This window comes from Aphelocoma coerulescens, chromosome 2, assembly GCF_041296385.1.
Source record: "Aphelocoma coerulescens isolate FSJ_1873_10779 chromosome 2, UR_Acoe_1.0, whole genome shotgun sequence".
NCBI lineage: Eukaryota > Metazoa > Chordata > Aves > Passeriformes > Corvidae > Aphelocoma > Aphelocoma coerulescens.
Genome location: NC_091015.1, coordinates 94,459,681 through 94,480,296, shown reverse-complemented (window position 1 = coordinate 94,480,296; position 20,616 = coordinate 94,459,681). Strand labels below are relative to the sequence as shown.

The 20,616-nt window shown below is 34.9% G+C and overlaps 1 protein-coding gene across 1 annotated transcript in view; it reads right to left on the bottom strand.

The window, feature by feature from the left end:
- The window catches only part of ABCA13 (ATP binding cassette subfamily A member 13), a 171,411-nt gene that overhangs the window by 21,742 nt on the left and 129,053 nt on the right, over positions 1 to 20,616 (bottom strand). Inside the window, exons 45-49 of the mRNA XM_069005904.1 lie at positions 18,114 to 18,270; positions 16,910 to 17,163; positions 16,440 to 16,632; positions 15,049 to 15,158; positions 4,989 to 5,139 (exon numbers count right to left, since the gene is read on the bottom strand). Coding sequence (XP_068862005.1) covers positions 4,989 to 5,139; positions 15,049 to 15,158; positions 16,440 to 16,632; positions 16,910 to 17,163; positions 18,114 to 18,270 — 865 coding nt within the window. The remainder of the gene's footprint in view (positions 1 to 4,988; positions 5,140 to 15,048; positions 15,159 to 16,439; positions 16,633 to 16,909; positions 17,164 to 18,113; positions 18,271 to 20,616) is intronic.

Here is a 20,616-nt window from a genome sequence, read left to right as displayed (position 1 = left end):
TGCTGTGGATTTAAAAATGGTTAATCACCTAAGCTATATTCTAAGATATAATAGCTAAGCATTGTTTTGTTATATGTTTTTTTTCACTTCCAAATATATGTCTCATTAACACCAAAGCAACATACAGAGGTGAAGTCCTCTAAAGCATAAGATGGACAGCTTATCCTGTCTACAAAACTGACTTGGCTGCTACCACTGGACATGCATGAATATTAGTGACTACAGGATTATCCTCCTACACATCCACCAACAATCACACAAATTATACAGAAAAGCTCATAAGAATTTAAGACCAGAAAGTAAAAAAATACGTAATCTCGTGTTTACACCAAAATTGACATACATTTTAAACTACAATAAGCTTCAAGAGTTATTAAACAATAAGCAAAAGAGGACTATGCAGCACAGCTGAAATGCAGTCAAAACTATCCTTTAGCTATGACTAGTGTCTTTCTAAGTGCTTTGAAGTGTCATCTAAAGTCAGCAAAATGCCATGCTTTTAAAGAGACAATGAATGCTGCATGGGGAAGAATTTAGAAGGTCAAGGAATAGTGCCAGAGAGAAAAGAAAGAAACCATTCAAATTAGATGGGTCTTCTTGTAGTCTGTAACCCCCTAGGGAACTCAATCATGTGTCAGGTATGAACATAAAGCTCTTTGTAGGGAGCAACATTTAAAAGAACTGACTTTGCAAAGTTTGCAATTCCACACATAGAATTCTCCTCTCTCTGGTGTGTACTCAAGCATTCAGCATGACTACACCATCTCCTGTTTCATACAAGGAGATAAAGCCTGGCAAGTCTCCTGCTATAAAAATTTTTCAAGACAAGGTTTAAAAAGTAAACAGGTAAAAAGAGAGGGGTGGGAATCATTTCATAGTACCCACTTTGCTGCTGCTTTAAATGTGTAGAACTTCCAAGATAAACCTTGCAGACCACCACAGTGCACAACACAATCTGTCCTGATATCTAGATACACTCCTTTGGTGCAAAACATATCAAATTAGAACTGATTTGGAGCTGAATCACATTAGCAACATAAAAGGAGAAGGAAGGGTCAACTTTCTTATTCCTAAATATGGCCCAGTTTCACCTAAAAAAGTCTCCTATTCCTGCTACTCTCCTCAACTCTTACATTTCAAAAGAGCACTGCAGACCGTGGTTCAGCAAATACAAGAATATGGAGCTCAATTATCTTTCAAGAGATGACCCCAAAACTTTTTCTCTTTTCTTTAATGCATATCATAAGATTTCCAGTAATGTTTCAGCTTCATCAATAATACCTAAACAACAACAAAACAGTAATTTCAATGAAACTAGAAGTGTTACATATAAGGTATATATTACATATTAGCTATATTGTAGAGGAGCTTGAATATCTCCATTATAATTTCATTTGTCTGTGTAGCCAGTGGTTTGTATCATAGTATACTGTAAAATAAATACAAAAATCCCTCTTAAATTCTTTAAATGAATGTCAGAATTAAACATGTGACCAATCTTCAGATACAGATACACACATTTAGGCCAGAGAATTACAGTTCTAATGGTTTCCTTCCTGTGGTGAATGTGAGACATATACACAAGCACCTTGTGTCCCTCCTTGTCATATTCACCATGATACTCTATTTCAATAACGTTTCAATGACTTTCAGCAGTGAAGAGTAAGGAAATACATCAATTTATTTAACAAGTTGGTAACATTGAGGCCAAATTAAAAGATACAGTTATATGCAAATATATACATTGTAAGCACACTTGAACCATAAAAATATTTAAAGTCTATTCATGGATGTAATAATGTATTTAATTTAAAATAATGTATTTGAACTCTTTCCTTCCTTCCTCCCTGCACCAGCAGTCAAAATTATAACAGACTTCACATCTATCAGCCAGCTATTTCCCTATATTCCAACATTCCTTAAAACTATTTACTTTTTTTCTCATAAATTCTAACACATTTAGCAAAGTATTTTCCCCTAAATTATTTTGGGCTAGTTCAACTAGCTTTAGAACAGGAACTGGAATGAACCCTTCAACCTGTAGCATCTAAACAAAATCCCCCAATACTTTGTGGAGTTCCTAAAGACAACAGTCATTCCAGAAGAGACTATAAGGTAACTCAACTTTTGCTCACATGCCAATATCTGTGGGAGTAAAGGTCAAAATAGGCATGGTATCCTCCATCCACCAGGGAACTAAGAGGTACATCCATTCCACTGAAAAGCAGCAATTGCGTAACCACTAATGCCTATGGCTTTCCACTCCCTTTAAAAATTACATCTAATAATCAAGTAAAGAGATAAGTGGTGCTAAGGACCTTCAGTCAGAGTGTCTTCCAGAAAAACTTGGAGTTAGTAAAGACTCAATCTGTTCAAAGACTAGAAACATCATAATGGGTCTATCCTGACTTGAAAGGCTGTACCCATCAGTGTATTGGTTTTCATCATTTCTGACACACTAAATACAATGCATATAACTTCTTGCTATTTATTTAAACAAATCCTTGTAAAGCAAATATGGCCCAATACTGAATACTGGCCCAATTATACCCAGTATAAATGATAATAAACATGGATTGTATTCTAGAGTCATCTGAAAAATAACTTTTCATGTCCAAAGCAGTCATTCAAAGTGTCAGGTTCTGAGTAAGTGGATGCAGTGTGGTTTGAACATCCTGAATAGCAATCATTCATCAATTCCACACAAAACAGTATTTATTTGGCTTCCGAGTAAACTCAGAATTGTTAGATTTCTTATATTTGGAAAGTGTATACACATTGTCAAGCTTCTGGGGAACAATATTTTTTGTCCCAAAATCTCATAAAACTGTACAGACTAATTCTGCTAGCAAAAAAGTAAACATAATGAACAATAAATGAATTTACAGATTCACATTTCCAGAACCTATAGAATAGAAAATGTAAGGAAATCATTGAGATTCTAGAATCAGAGCAAAAATCTTCCTGGAGAGTTAATGTATAGAGAAAGGATACTGACATTCCAAACAGTTGCCTCAGAAGACCTGATAAAGATTCTTTTGAGATTTGCAACAGAAGACTTAATGCTATTGAGGGACGTCATTTGATATTGTGCTAATAATTTTAATTTTTAACAAGCTGAGTTCTGTATTTTAGAACAAATTGAGATCTAGGAAGTTGATATGTTAAAGAAAAAAACATAAGAATTAAAAGTACTATGCTAAATCAGTATCTCTAAATAACCCAAAAGCTTTACTGTAATTTTTTCAATTTTGCAGCAAAAGGAAATTTTCAGAGCAGATTTGTCAAGTATAACAAAACTTCACATTACATGTGAAGCTTAACATTGATATTAAATGACCCATTTTTCTCCTCCTTTTCCATTCATTTAATTACTGTTTTGGAACATTAAGTGCACTCAACTTTATGTCAGGCACTTAACTCCTGCTGCTGCTAAATCTGTCTAGCAAATGATTTGGTCCTTGAAGTTAGTGCTTCAATAGACAACTTCAGCAGCAGCACAACCTGTAAGTCACCTGACTGCTCACCAATTTCTTAAAAAACAAAGTAAATGTATGTTTCTTTCCTTATCAAATCAAGGTACTCTCTAGAATATACATGTCTGTGCATATTAGTGTAAACAGTCACTGGTAAATATTCAGAGGCAGGCTTGGAGTGCTGTATCATAGGCAGGAGGGAATGATGAGAAAATAACAGCTTACATTTCCACACAGCTGCTCCTCTAAAGCGTTCCAAAGCCTTATTTTCTTTATAGGCAGCTAAAAGTCTCACTTTCTCCAGGCATCAGCCATTTCTGGGTTGAAACACGGCAGCTGTTGAGCACTCGACAGCAGTGCCACACAGTCGGGAGGGCCCACTGACAAAAACATTTGTTTTCCTCTGAGATAGCTGCATCTCAGTGTTTGATGGAGGCAAACCAGACCAGCTAAATATTATTTGCAGGAGTGCTTTGATACCTTGATCGCAAGCATATGGCAACAAAGTCTGCTCTGCAATCTATGCAGACAAAAATTAAGACAACTGAAAGGAAGAATGATCTCTCTTTTACAAATGTGATGCTAAGGCACAGAAGGCTGACTATAAAGAATAGTCTAAGCCTATACTTAGGTCATCTGAGGTCCAGGAAGGTTAACATTTGTAACATAACTCATATCTAAATGAATTATTTTCATCCATTTGAAGAGGGACATGTATGGGATGTACCACACCACTTGAGGAACTCTTCCCTAACTGCTATAGAGGAGCTGCCACTTCATGGAGAAAACAGGTAATTATAGTTGAGGGCTTTAGTGCCATATCAACCATCTCTTAATAGATTTCTTTTGTATCGAGGGAAACATATTTAAGTTTTCAGTACTCTGCTAGTAGTCTGAAGTAAAATTTAACACCAATACGCTATGAAGGGTAAACAATCAAAAAAAAGACTGATAATTTCTGAATTATCAAAAAAAAGAATGATGATTTTTAAGCACTCTGAAGGAAATGTTGTTAAGACAGTTAAAAGTCCAGGCTTTGTCCTGGACAATGGATACTGCCCAAGACAAGAGGCAAAGACTTGCAAGAATCGCTTATTTTCACCAGGCTCTCATCCAGAAACACCATATCTCCGAAGAATAGAGTTTTTCAGAGGTACATGATTCAAAACATGTGGACCTTTCTCCCAGTACTTTAAGTGTGATACTGAAGGCACTGAACCATTCATGAATTTAATTTCCTTTAGGGTTTTTGTGCCCAAAGTTTCATTTGCAGTAATGTTATTTTTACTATCTGCAGTGATGTTATTGTGTTTTGAACTGGCATAACAGACAGAAAAAAAATCCACATTATTTAAATAAAATAATGGTAATGAGAAACATTAAAGTTTTTAACTAAAGTTGTTAAGATGAAGTATTGGATAGTTCCTCATGTTAAAAAGGTACAGCTGTTCCATAAACCCCACAGTCCAACCTGGAAATAGCTCCCTCTGCAAAGCTGTTTGGGATAATTACCTTATGGATATCCTGCTTTGGAATTCCACGCAGTGTGCAGTAATAATAAAGATGCTCCCAACCTGTTAAAAGTTCATCCAAGGCATCTTGCTGTGGACAATATCCAATGAGAATACCTTCAGAGCTAGCAGACAGTATATCCATTTCACACCTGTTAAGAAAAAGATTTGAATGTTCCTTAACAAATCCCATGGCCCTAGGCTTCACCCTTGGGATACAAAACAAATGCATGTAGCCTCAAGGCCACTGGAAGAGGAGTTTGAGTCTCTTTGCCATGGTTACTTAGTGCAGCACCTCCCCACACAAGGCACAATTTGTGTCCCTTTTGGGTTAGCACAGCCACCAGCATGTCACTGGTGTAACAGTGTGTGTGTCAAGGTCAACAGACAAACCCATGAGGAAGACAGGTCCATGAGAATTAATGCTGAGCAGTTTTAGTTCTCTCATCTTTTCAGTAGCAGGTGCTCTAAGGAGACACATTTCAAACCATACGGTGCTCATGTTGGACATTATATTATATCCAATATTATATTCATATCAAACACATTGAATATTGAAGAGGCAGGACTTGAGAGAGAGGGAAATGTTGCTCTGCATGCCTTGTATGTCTATGCACACACATACACATGCCTGCATTCTCCAAACAACAAGAGTAACACCAAACACAGGATATTAAAGCCCAGTAACTTAAAAGACAATACACGAAAAAGTATAAAATTATCCTGATTTAAGAGACTTTGGCCTTCACTTTGTAGCACCACAGCATTACTTGAAATTACATTCATTGCTAAGAAGCAAGCTTGATTGCAAGGGTGTCTCATTACCCATAATGACACTAAATCTATCCTATTTATTCCAACATCTAATTCAACACTCAATGATGCTGATTTACATGTACAGAAAAACCTGTCAAAATGAAGATACTTAATAATAAAAAAATCTGAGCTTTGAAAGAAAAAAGTTTTCAAAAGATTCTGAGTAACAGAATGTTTTTCCTCTTAGTGGTTTTCTACATTTCTGATTAAAAGAACTAAATATGTGATTAATCATTTAGACACAAAGTAAATGCATTAACTGCAGGATCTACAAATACCAGCACTAGTGAAAATATAAATATGTATCTCCTGTTAACTAGATTCAGGAGTCTGGCAAGAAAAAATTCTGCATTTTACATAATGAACCACAGCATGAAAATATATTTTAATGCTATCAAAAGATAAATTAACATGATTATGACAAACCTTGCCGTGGAATAACTAGAATGGTCCTTTGCTCTTAATGGAAAAGATATAAAATCACCATATCTTGATTGGTTTGGATGGTGCCACAGCAGTTATCTGCCTGTAGACACCTCTCTAAACAAAGAGTTAGCAAAAAGTAGGATTATAGGGGAAAGAAGGAACAGAAGTGTACTGGTTCATTGATTTATATCCACTTATAGGACTTTTTAAATGACTTATATAAAAAATTTTTACTGGCTGAGTTTCCAGCCACATCTATGTCAAATTAAATCCTTTTTCTATGGTTATCTTTACCATAAGATATGGATTGAATAATGCTGTTCTTTTTGTATAACCATTCAGAAGCAATGGCTTCCTTATTTAATTAATACTAACATAGAGAAATACTATTCACAGTGAAATATTGTCTAGATGCTGTTGATGCTCAGAGGTGTGCCTGAGGTTTCTTTTGCTAGGAAAATTAATGTACAAGGTTTTCTTTTGGTGCAGCTGCTGTCTTTTGAGAAACAAGACACTGGGCTTTTGGTATTAGGCCAGGTTCAGTCAGAAGATAATGAAACCCACTCAGGGGTAATTTCAGGCACATTTACTCAGCATGAACCCTGTAGCTGGATAGAAACATCTTGTCTGCAATGGGCCCCGACGATGAAGAAGAAAAAGTTAAATATGGACAGCTGAAAAAAAACAACAGACATCTAATGCTCTTAAGCTAGAACTATATTAGAGCATCCTTACTCAGTTTGCATCAGGAAATAAAGTGTCCCCAGCAGTAACTGTACACACAGGGTTCTAGTGCTGTGCCTATGTAAAGCACCCAGTCTGAGTGGGTATCCCACCCCCTGACCTTCAGATTTCATACAGTGAGGACAAAGTGAGAATGCATCATTTAATATTCTTACTCAGTTTCATCCTTATCTTGCAACTTTATCCATTAGTGCTGACCCTGAACACTTCAAGTTCCCATTAACACAGAGACTCTACTGTATTCACTAAACAACTCATAGACCTTTCCACCTCCCTCCTCCTCCTCCTCATCTCTGTATCTGTGGAACCAAAACCAATCCAACTGGAAGACAAAAAAAAAAAAATCCATATTAGGATTCTTGTCTTTTAATCAGACTTTTTTTTTTTTTTTTAATGTGCAGTATAATGACTGTTCTTCCCTCATCAACATCACTTAGTAGATTTCCAAATCTAAATTCTGGACATTATCATTCAGTTTTGTTTATCCAGGTCCTAAGCTTTTACTGAAGAGAGAAACAATATATATAAACAATAGATGAAAGAAAAACATGTTATAATTTTTAATTATAGTATGTATTGTAGAACACAAAACAAGCTCCCGTCTTAGGAAATTGATTTTGCTTGAAATTCGGTTAATCTGTCAGATTTCAGTTTTACGGGCCTAAATTAAATGAACATTAGTGATGGCATGATACCAGAAAATCTTTTCAGTAAATTATATACTGTAAATGCTTTTCCCTTTTCTTTTTTAATTTCTGATTCCATTCATTAAACTAATCATAATCCTCTTCTTCCTTAACAAACATCATTTTATATGCTATTATCAGAATCAAATTAGAAATATATTTTTTAATATTTTCTGTAATATAGATTAGCATGCAGCAAAATACTGATTTTTTTTTTCTCAAGCTAGAGAAAAACAGCCATTTGTATTCTGCCCTATTATTATCAGCATGCCAGAATTTTTCATTAGACTCTTCCCATTAAAAACAAGACAAGAAGAATAAATCAGCTTATTGTATAAATAGAGAGAAAGAACATATAAGTACTGATTCCAACCCTTCTCAGACTTTTGTCCATAGTATAGTAGACACAATGAAATCTAGTGTAATATCTAAAAACTATAGGGAGGAAAACAGGCTTTTACATTAATACACAGCTTTCTGTATCATTACAATAACACTGTGTACTTGTTATCTTTAAATTCTCTTAGTAATTTTCGTTACATCATCACATCAAGTTAAGGCATAGAACATATTTTCTCCTTCATTTTTAGACTACATCCTTATGCTCAATCAGTACTTCTCCTTGCTAGTTAAGTTCTCCTTCAGAGTGAACAGCTGCAACAAATGACATCACCAGAATATTTCCAGAAATCTTTATATTTTAAATATAGTTTTAAAGTTGCAGAATTGCATTTCTAGAACTCCTTTGGAAATGGTCAACAGAACATCTGGCATCCTCAAGAAAAATAGCAGAGTCTAGCACTTGAAGCATGGAAGATTTTGTATTCCATCCCTGTCTAAGTACTTTGGTGAGAATCATGATATTTTGGTGCAAGACATCCTGAGAAAACATCCAGGACTCAATAAGACTTTCCTCAGTAAGAAGTGCTCATCTCACAGTTTTGTACTATTGAGGAAAGAAACTTGCCAGACTTTCAAGATACCGGGATCATAAATTAAAATCAGAGTATTTAAAATTTTTGATTCAAAGTTGTTCCTCCACTGATCATTTAAAGGCTTTTTACATTAACCTATTTATTCTGAGTTCTTAAAGAAATCCCTGCAATCTGATTACAGCCCTGAAGGTTATATGGGGGTGGCATGGGGCACTCTAGTCAGAAAGCCTCTGCTGACACTGAAAAGAAACATAACCACTGGGATGAGTGAATATGATCTTGGACAAAACTTGTTGCCTTCTCCTGTATAAACTGGACCTGCAGTTTCTAGAAGGCCAGACTGGCTATTGCAGAATTAGATTTGGATCTTGTTTGTTACAATGGTTACCAGAAATGTTGCTTATGGATGGTTGTGGGCTGGCATTCAAAGGTAAACCTCAGTGTTGGGTTTCCAGGAAAAACTTAGTACCCTGTATATCAGTCTTACAGCTGTTTTGGGAAAAATTGTTTTGCTCTTGGCTCCACTGTGCACTTTGTTTCACTTTTATATGCTTTTTCTGCAGTTTTTGAATGCAATTAAATGCAGTGATATACATGGTACTTACAATACCACATATATATATCTGCTTCTGCAGAGAAATAAATTCCATTAATTAGTCAAAATGAAATATAAATTTACAAATTGCAAAAGTACTTAGACATTTCATTGTACTCATAACTGCACATTCAATTCAGTGCATACTAATGTTCAATTACCATTATAAAAAAATCAAGGTTAAAATATAATTAATATAACTATAGCTTCATTATAATTATACTAATTATACTGATATACAGTGTAAAACCAGACATTTCAGCCATTATATTGATGTAAATTTATTCTTCCTTTCAAGTTAAGCTATTTGAATTACATTTTTAATTATTTATCAAGCTGAATATCATACCTATCAAAAGAGTCCAAGTTCTAGCTATAAAGAAATATTTTACTTTTCCCTCTTTGTATAGCAGTTCTTTGGTCCTATGACTCTGTAATCCAACAGCTGAGATGACTGACACTTAATTCAAATAGCATGGGGAGTTGCTGTCATGGAGGACCTCTGTGCAGAAGGAAGATGAAAATTCATGGGAGATAAATTAATTACATGAGGAAGACTGCCAAATGCTTCAGTCCTTGATGGGGCAACTTATGAACGAGATGTCACCTGGTTTATCTATTTTTTTGCATATGCATCCTACTACACTCTAAATATAAACTTAAAGTCAGCTCTATTCAGCAAAGCAGAACAGGAAAGTCTGCAAAATAGAGGGCACCCAAAAGGCAAACAAATCACCAGTCCCATTATTCATTATTTTCCATTGACCTTGACATGATGCTTAAAGGATTTTGACACTTTCTCTTCAAAGCTGTGTTTAGGTCTCCTCACTTGAGGGAGGTTTTATGACAGAGTCACTAAAGAGGGTTTAAACACAAGTATAGAAAGCAGAAGAAAACAAAGCTTGGCCAATGTACACACACACAAAAAAGTGGAACAGATGTACGGTATCTGCTGATACATTACCCCAGCAGACATTCAAAGATTATGAAGACTCACTTTGTTCTCCTTTGTTTTACCACTTTGTTAAGTGTCAGCTTTGCTTTGTACATATTTAATGCAGACCTTACTTCTTCAAGCTGTTTGACAGAAAAAGTAACTACAAAAATATTTACAGTTTCATACACTACCTTTCATTTAGACAGCTTCCACATTGGTGGCAATCTAGTTATGGCAGTAGAGCCAAGCATGAGATAATTTTAGTCCATTTTTACTCTTTTAGAGCAACAGCTGTGCTACAGAGAACACAAAGAACTCTTCTAAATGTCAAGCAGACCGTGCAGTTAATTATTAAACATATTTAAGTTTCACAACTCTTTGAAAGTCTGTCAGTCTCTTAATGTCTTGTAACGCCATACTTTATAAATACAATTAAACAAATGTTATTAAAATAATATACTTTCTAGTAATTATCCTTTTTGCTTTTGATATTTCTGCTCCTTATGAAAGGTACTGCTGGTACTTCGCTATCACTATTTTATTTCCAAGCCTTCTGAAGTAACTGTTTCAATACTGCTTGCTCCTTTGGCACTCTTTAATATTGGGGTGGCAAATATCCCTAAAATGAACACACAGTCTCTAGAAGCTAATTACTTCTCTGTTTCATTTACACAGATATGTCACTGATAACAGCAATATTAATGAGCTATGCAAAATAATAAAAAGGTAAAATCCCCTGTGAATGGCATCATCTTCACAAGATCGGCTGTGGTTGGTGACAAATTCCTATTATTTCTCTGACTGGACTATTTTTATTACATAAAGGTAACAACTAGAATGGGCCTACAAATGTTATATATAAGTTGCCTAAAACATTTTCTGCAGAGGGATTTGAAAATTTTTAAAAAACAGGGTTTTTGTAGACTGCTCAGCTTGTATGCTATAAATGTGCATTGGTCACGCAAATCATAGGATATAAAGTTCAGGCACATAGTGAATTTAAAATATCTACTTAATTTGTAGTGCATCAAAAAGAGAAAACCCTAATTAAAACAGATCAGAAAACTTCTCTTCCTGAAAAGCATTTCCCCATCAAGAAGAAGGTCAGGAAACACCAATTTGCAGAAAAAATGAAGTTGGCTCTAGTATTTAACAAACATTCCCATTTATAGACACCCTGACTTATGAAACCCAGTGATACTGAAAGCTAACATGCATTATACCTAGCTTCTATGGATTTTGTTAGCTTTTGTTACAAAAACAGACACAGTTCTCTCTCCGATCCTTAGGAATAAGCTCCTTTTTTTTTTTTTTAATGTTATTAAGCATTCAGCGAACAACCAACCTAGAGGCCAACAAATCTTTTAAAAGTACTTGAAGATGTTGTAAATCTGCTCCTATGCCCTGTTAAAAAGGAAGTTACTGCTCAGAAATATATTTTTTTAAATTTCTTTGAGACTATAGCAGCAGTTACTTGAATACAACCTGATTATTGGTGTGTGAGGCTCTTTCTCTATAACCCCATGCAGTTCCAAGATATTTTAGGTTGACCTTCCAAAAATTGTACTTTGCATTCAGTTTGTACCTTTGAAAAATCCCATCTTCCATTTCTAGAATTCATGTTGTTCCAAGGTGCAATAATTTTCAACAAAATTCGAGGCCATTTTCAGTGCACCTGCCTCAAAAAAACACTCCTGACTTCATTTTAAATTCAGTAGCAATCAGGAAAATGGATGCGTGGATTTTTTTAGGGTTTTGTTTGTTTGTTTGTTTGTTTATTTGTTTTAAATGAGAAGCTTTCAAGCACAGTTATTCAAGGAAACAGGAACTGTTATGAATTAAGGATTTTCTTCATGGAGTAAAATTAGTTAGGTTCTCCATTATTTATAATAATTATTTTACATATTTAATTATTTGATCATGAAGGTAGGGTTAGATTAGTTGATAGGAAGAAATTCTTTACTTTGAGGGTGGTGAGACACTGGAACAGATTGCCCTGAGAAGACATGGATGCCCCATCCCTGGAAGTGTTCCAGGTTGGATGTGGCTTTGATTAAGCTGGCCTAGTGGAAAGTGTCCCTTCCCGTGGACGGGGATTGGAACTAGATGATCTTTAAAGTCCCTTCCAACCCAAAATATTTTATGATTTTGTGAAGGATTCATCAGACTACAATATCTGGTCCTTTTGTGATGACAGAGGACAAAAGATGTGTTCTTTCCAGTCAAACCCAAAAGAGGTGGGATCTACATCTAAGCTGCTGCCCAATTATTCATCAGTAATAGCTATCAGAGGTAATGTTTTTATGGAATCTCCTTCATGATGTAAATTTTAAATTAAAAATCTAGTTCTGCTGACCAACAAACGTTCTGCAGCTGTGACCAGCAGCTGCTTTCTTCTGCTGACTGTAGTCTCTTCTCTGTGCCAGGAACACAAGACTCCTGAATACACTACCAGAGTAAGAACAGGAGAAGGCTTCTTACCATAATATCCCTTCCTTCATTTATCTGAGTCATAAATGCAAATCAATCCACCTGCGATGAGTAATTTTAGTCATTCTTCAGCTGCTGAGGAAGGGTTCCCAGACCTGTTGTGGTTACCATCTCACCTCTGGAACAGCCAACAACTTGCCCCTGAGTGATTTTCAGGAGTACAGCAACACAGTGCACCACGAACTGCTCAAAGGCAGTTTCAAAAATATGAAGCAAGGAACAAAGTCAGGAGGGACATAAATTTCTTCTCACAGCCTTGAATTGTTTCTCTAAGTTTAGCTATTGTATAACAGCAGCTTTTGCTTAAGGTCGCCTTCTTGAATTAAAGTTTTGAAAACTTGGGAATATGGGTTTTACCCTCACTTCAGCCACTGCAAACACAAAAAGTCCATAAACTCGATTGACACCACCATAATAAAAGGTGATAATTAATGTTGTCAAGGGTATTTGATACACTGAAATTCATTTGTCTAAGGCTTTCTCTCAAGCTTCCTAAATGTGTCAAATATCATTACCTATGTTTTAGTATATGGTAAATAACATTGCACCTTAATATATGCTTTCATGTTGGATTTATAAAACACAGTGTGGGGAATGAAAGTGACACACATAATGTCCAGGGGCAACATTTATACTATTGTCAAAAGCCAGTAGCACACTAAAGCTGACCTCATAAGCCTTTTTGTCTGTTTAACCACAGGTACAAAACAACAAGACTGCTGAAAGGAACACAGGCATTTTTAATTTTTTTTGTAATTTTCCTCACAAAAATTATCTTAGAGAGTTCAAAAAAAAATATCTTGTAGTCAGCAAACATCCTGTAAGTGTCAATATATAATAAATGAATTATATTCTTATAACTTTATATTTGCTTTCAAATAGATGTTAAAATTTTGGAATTGTCACACAAGTTCAAATCATTTTCCCAAATACAGACCTGGGACCACACTGTGCAGGGACAGCCATACGTGATCCATGAATGCACAGATGGGACCCAAGGCAAGTCCCATTAAAATCTACAGCAAAATACTCCTCAGATTCTAAAAAAACTTGTGAGCTTAAATACTGCCCTGATGGCAATCTTTTATAAAAAAAAAAATTACAGATTATTTTATTTCTCCAAATCTCAAATCCTCTTCAGACTCATGCTATAAACTTCTGGTCTCCATCATATCCTGGTACAAAGCCTTCCATCAGTTCCAAAGAATAACAAATGCTGATTTTTACCTAATTTTAAATCACTTCTGTTATTTTTAATTTTGCCTAGTGTCTGAAAAATTTTGTCTTCTGTTTAAGACAGAAAATTATAAAACCAGAAATGTTTGAAAAATTATAAATGAAAACGACTGTCTAAAATCTAACCATTTTAAAGCCTCACTCACACCCTTTCTTCTTCTCTTAAGAATAATTTTTCCAAAATCTGCTTGTTTTTTTTAAATCATTCCTGCTTTATGATTAAGATTTTTTTATGGTTTGCTATGAAAGATAATGAAAAAACACACTGAAGTAAAATTATGTTTGATAGTGGTGATATTGTAGATTTCAAAAGTGCAAATTTTCCAGAAAACTGAATTTTGCAATGATTGAAACTACTTATTCTTTGAAGCTAAATCTGATAATCATTATCTTTGTAAAGAATTGAGGAAATACTGACCTATGAAAGAATTTGATTTCTAAACCAAAAAAATGTAACTTAACATTTTGAAAATTCAAAAATGCTTCCTTTAAAAAATTCTTAATTAAACTCTTGACCTGTCCTTGTCCAAAAAAATATTTCAAAATCTACATCATTTAGAAAAAGAGCCCAGAATCCATTTACATGTGTGTATATATATATTTACTAGTGACTAAAAAAAAATAACTTTACTTCCCCTCCAGTTTTGCTGGGAAAAATGATAATTATTGGTCACATCTAACCCAAAGTCCATTATACATTTTCACTCCATCAGAATGACAAATTTTACCAACACTACCTCGTATCCTAATTATATAGCATATTGATCAAGTAATTAATTAATGACTCTGAAGTACATAAGTGTAAGAAAATATTTTAAAATTATGCACTTGAAGCACTTCTCATCTGTCTAAGCCTGGAAAACTTTCAGTGCAGTACTAGTACGGGGGATATATGTCCATGCATCTTAACATATGTTACAATTTTTTTTAAGTTTTAAAAGGATGTATGTTAAGTCTTCTTAGAGTTTCTCTTTTGCTACCAGACAAGTTTATTCTCAACTAACAGAGCTGTCAAACAGAATTAAATAATGCTAAAATGCTTTTCCACAGAGACTTAACAGCAACAAAGCAGCATACATTTAAAAGGGAACAAAATAGGTCCCTAGAGTACAGTATAAAGTACTGAAGACGTGCTGAGTCTTTGATCATGTGCATTATCAATTAGCACTATTCTGATCAAACCCTGCATTATTTACCCAGTAGGAGTCCTGATAACAGCACGTCCTGCAGATGGGGTGATATCTCCAGTCAGCATCTTAAATGTTGTGCTTTTCCCAGCTCCATTTGTTCCAAGGAGTCCAAAACACTACCAGAGATACATATTAAAAAAAAAACAAAACACCACCAAAAGACAATCAATATGCTATACTGAAAAAAATAAGAAGCATTACACCTTCAAGTTTGTCCCCTTTCCACATTTCCTATAATATGTCTGTAAGAAACTGTATATGGATATAAAGTGTGTGCAAATTCCCTTTCCCACAGAAAATCAGTTTAAAAAATCCCATATACATCATATTTTGATTACCCCCTAATTACTAAAAGTGATTTATTTAGGATTCTAGCCCTCCACTTAAAACCCTTCCCAGTGAATAAATTCATTTTTTATCCATATTATTAGTAAATGCTACATTTGAACAGGAGGGTTTAGGTCCTGCTTCCAAACCCTGGCTATCAGTCCATAGAGTCAATATTTCCCATCTTTGCATGAGCTGCTTCGCTCTGTACAAGTGAACAACAAACATCCAAGAGACACACTCATTTGAACACTTATTTCAGGCCCCTAGCTGCAATAACTTTATGCATAAGCTAGGATAGCATTCATATTAAGTCTACACATAGCTCTTTATGATTTTGAAATACCTTTTTCATGAACTTTTTTACTGATAGATAGGCTTTAATCAGCAATAACATCCTCCTGGTTGCCTCAGTTACCCAACAGCTAATCAGCAAGTAGCAGGACGTCACTGGACCTGTGCTGCCATGTGCAAGTTTCTCAGATATTCTGATATTATATTAGCAAACAAGAAAAGTATTTCTTTCTCAGTAGCTTAGAAATTAATTTCTGTAATTCCCCAAACCATCAAAATGATGAAAAAAAAAACCAAACACAAATAAAAATTTGTTCAGCACTAAATTTTAATTTATTGAAATTGTTTGTTTGTATATGCTATATTCAAATGTACTGTGATGATTTCAGCATGGGAACTAAAAGTGTGCTGTGGTGACAAATTCAGGATTCAGTCCATGGTTTGCTATTGAGTTGGGTATTCTGTTTTCTCTTTGAACTGCCATGATACCTTACTTGCTTTTTATGTTAGCCTATATTACTGTAAATTGGTAAAGGTAAGCAAGAAGTAAAAAAATCAAGACTGATTAATGTTTAACCCAAAAAACAAATGAACAGTCACTTCTTCAGCACAACCAGAGTTTCTGCTTTTATCCAGTTATTGATTTCCAGAAATTACTACAACTGAAATTTTTCTGATGCTATCTACAGATCTTTCCCTGTACACACACTATGTCTCAACAATTGCTCAGACTAAAGTGTTCCTTTATAAAAGGGGAAAAAGAAAGACCCCTTTACCTCTCCCCTCGGTATGCCCAAGCTTATGTTTTCCACAGCTGTGTTCTTCTTACTGAAGCCTCCATAACACTTCCTGAGGTTGTACAGAAGTAGGACATCATTGCCAGTTCTCCCACCAAAGAGTCGCTGACGCTCCATTTCTACATCAACATCTTCTGAAGGGCTGTCCATGCTGTTGACTGAAGAATGACCCCTACAACAGAGCATGATAAGTGATACATGGCAAATTGGTCATTGCTGCGCTGTGTAACTCCTATTTTCCTGGCTGTAATGCCTTAGCACTTGGTGATCAATTGTCATCAGAATTCAAGGGAAAAACAACTACTTGTATTTTTTCTGTAGTCTGCATTAATTCAGGTACACCACGTTATCAGAGGTATTTCTCTTCAGGTGTTCAAAGGAACACACCATTTTATTTCTCTAAAAATTAATTCAGTGCCCATTGTGGCAGAATACAAATGGTAACACACCTTGGTTTCTGGAGGAGATCCCAATGAAGGAAAAGACGTAAAAGAAGTAGCAGTGTTCCCTGAAGGGCCATTTCCACAAAAATCCAGCCCAGGAAATCCATTTCAAAGGGGCTCACATAAGAATCTATTCCAAAGTTCCTGGTCAGGTCAAACTTGATCTGATTGTATGAAAGCTCTATTAAACCCTGGCCTAGGCAGAACTGTGGAAATATGATGAATGCCCATTTGAGGATATTGTAGATGTTCTGAAAACTCTGTATGCAGCAAGGAGGGAGAAGAATAAAAAAAAGGAAAAAAATTAATTTTCTCCAACAGCCCAATGAGAACACTTGCAAAACTGGATGCAGCATTCAAATCTCCCTCATGGTAAACTGAATTCTAAAGGGCATATTGTGAACTCTTTTGGGGACAAGGTTCATATCATATTGCATTTTATACTTTCTACAGCCATGGCATTCTAGTCTTAGTTGAAATTCACAGATGGTATCGAAACACATGTACCCATGATCTTTCTATTTCCTTAACCTTTTAATATTTGAATACTATCAAATCTGAATCACCAACTTAAACCCAAGTGAATACTGCATCTGCTTACACACTTGCATGACACATAATCCAGATTTTCCTTCAAACATCAAGATTTTGACCTGTATAAATGGAGGTTGTCTCTCCCGAATGGAGAGTCATACTCATTTTGGAACTCCTTTCCATCAAGTGGTTTAAACACTATTATGACTAATTAAAATCACATACATGTAGTGAGAATGAACTGTATGAATTACTATTCATACAGTGCATTAGTGATCCTAGGAATATGCAGCTTATCTCTTATGTCAATATTATTCAAACACATTTTACAGTGCATATAATCTATTTAATGGACCAGAACAGCTCCCATTATGTGCCAATTACAACTTAATGGTCTAGAAAATGTCAAAATTTCAATTAACACTGTTTTCCCATTATTACAGCATGCTTTTTTGGGTTATAGACAAGTTAAAATTCAAGATGGTAACAGTCGATATGGTATATTCTAGGACAGAAAAATCATGAATGTTTAAAAACCATGTGTTTTTCTACTGGAAAAATCTTATCTGTACAAATATATAAACAGGAAAATATACTTTTTCAAATATATACATGCATGTATGTGTGTGTATACATCTCAGTTATGAAAAAGATAAACCAAAGGTTTTATACTGACCTGCACTTTGGAAATTATAGCTAACAAGCGAGGTAAGAGAGTCACCAGCATGGTACACAGGCCAAACACAAAATTTAAGGAGATGTAAGAAATAAAAGCTACATCTGAACTTGAGAAGAATCTGGATGCAAGATACATCCAAGGTAAAGTTGCATACCTGAAAGTTTAAAGAAACAAAACTGTCACAAGTTATGTTTTTGCCTCCCCCCCCCCCCAAAAAAAATAGTCAGTTATCACATTGGAATAAAACCACAATTATTGTTCCTTATTTTTAAGATAGACAAGAAACTCTTCTGAACAATTGATTTAAAAAAGGACAAGTTTGGGATAAGTGTTCCTTAACAAATTAGCTTATAGTTCCATAGATGTGCACATATTTACTACCATGTTATGATCCATTTTTGCCTATATCAGCTGCAGATATTTACTTTTACTGTTCCAGACAGCTCGCAATCCTGATTTCTGAATGACTGCAAACCCATGGACCTTATCAAGCCTCTTACACAGAGAAGGAATTAAAACCAAATATTTAAAGCTTAAATCATGAATGCTGAGCAGTTATCTTTTCTGAGAGGCTTTCATAGAAAGAAGAAAAAAGAACAAAAGAAAAAGGAGATTGTGAGCAAAGAAAGAGAAAGAAAAAGAAGAAAAAACAATGATCTTTGAACTGGAACTAATATTTGTGCCAGTGATAAGTTAGAATGGAAAAAACCTAGAGACCATGTTATTACCTAAACCAGGCTGTCAATTAGTAGAGTAATAGCTATCAAAATGAGTGCACAGCACAATGAGGATAAGACAGCATGTCCATAGCTACATCACCTTCCATGAGAATCTTTAAAAGAAGGAGGAAGGCACCCTCCCTTCTGACAAGTCAAGTGATGCCTATCCAGAATGGAGTACTCACATGTTTTATAAAGAGATGTTTATAAAGACTAAAACAAGGTCTAGGCATTTAGAGCATGCATGTTAACATAAAGAAAATTTATTTTCCATTCATCATAGCACAAGATATAGCTATCAAACAAGCATTATATAGACTTCAGGAGGTATCAGCATACTCTATTGCACAATGATAAGTACATATGTAATGTATTTATAAACACTTCTTATATAATATTAATATGCATAACTGGTTTAGTAGTGAGCTCCATGCAAGAGCAACTAGCCAAAAACCTGTGAATTCGCTTCTTCACTGCCTTAAAGTGTAGTTTAGAGTATAAGTCATAAAAGTCCCTTTTGAATTCAGTATTTTGTACTTTCTTATTGCATTGGAAAATGCCAAAATCTTTTACCTTAAAAAACAAACTTGCAAACCCTGCTGGGAAGTAATAATGATGTTATCCTCAGTTTACAGGAAGAAAAAGGTTAAATGACTCAATGTTTGGGTCTCAAATGAGGATTGTAAGTATTCAAGATCACACTATACTTTTCAGCATCCTGTTGCCGGTCTTAATCACTCAATCTTTTCTTCCCTTCATGCACATACCAAAATCACTGTTCTCAGAATTACAATATCATAAATACAAGTCCATCCTTGGAAACAGCTCAGGAAAGAGACGTGATTTACAGTGCTGTGACTCTGCTGTAAATGAAAGCAAAATTTGATTTGTTTGCTTATAGCTGCTAAGAAATGAGTAAGACTTTCAGAATACTAAAGTTACATGATGTTCAAATACAGCCTTTAAAGTAGAGGCCAGTCACACCTACATTTCTATCCTCTTTCTTTTCCTTCTGCTTCAGTTGCAATTTAGTATTTTCTAAGTGTAAAAGACAGAACATTTTGGACAAAACTGCTTTAGTGTTTGGACTAGGAAACGCCTCTGCAATCAACTAAAAGAGAAAAAAAAAGTAGTTTAGTTAAGAGACCATTATATTTTTAAAGGAAATCACTTTTAAAGTAGCACACTAAGAAACTTGATTATTCTTTCAAGCACACCCTCTTCTCTTTAACTTTTTTATATAACTGTGCTATTTTTATCTTTATTCTAGATCAGAAGATCCCCACAAGTGTACCCTGAAGAGAAAAAAAAACATTTTAAAAGGAAAAAAATGCAGATGATGGTGGCATGCAGATGAATGAGGATTACATGCACAGTACTGGGGAAGAATAAAATAGCCACAGCAGGCTTCATCACATTTACAGTGTAGTTAGGCTGAATAAAGGGTAGATTAGGAAGAGTGGCAACTCTGAATTTTATCAGTGTCCTTGAGACGTGTTAAACGTACATTGACAGCTATTGGATCCTTAATATATGTTAATACACATTGAATACATAGATTTTCTTGTTAAAAATCACTGCAACATCTGTTAAGTCAGCCAAAGATGATCAGTACAGGAGGATTATATTGAGCTTATTAAGCTGCATCTGCAGTCAACAAAATAAGGCAGTCCAGCTTTTCAGTCAATGACTTTTTTTTTCTAAAATACTCAAAGTCTAACTCAACATTTTGGTTAAAACAATGCCAGCATAACTGCCATTTGATAGTATACTGTGGGCAG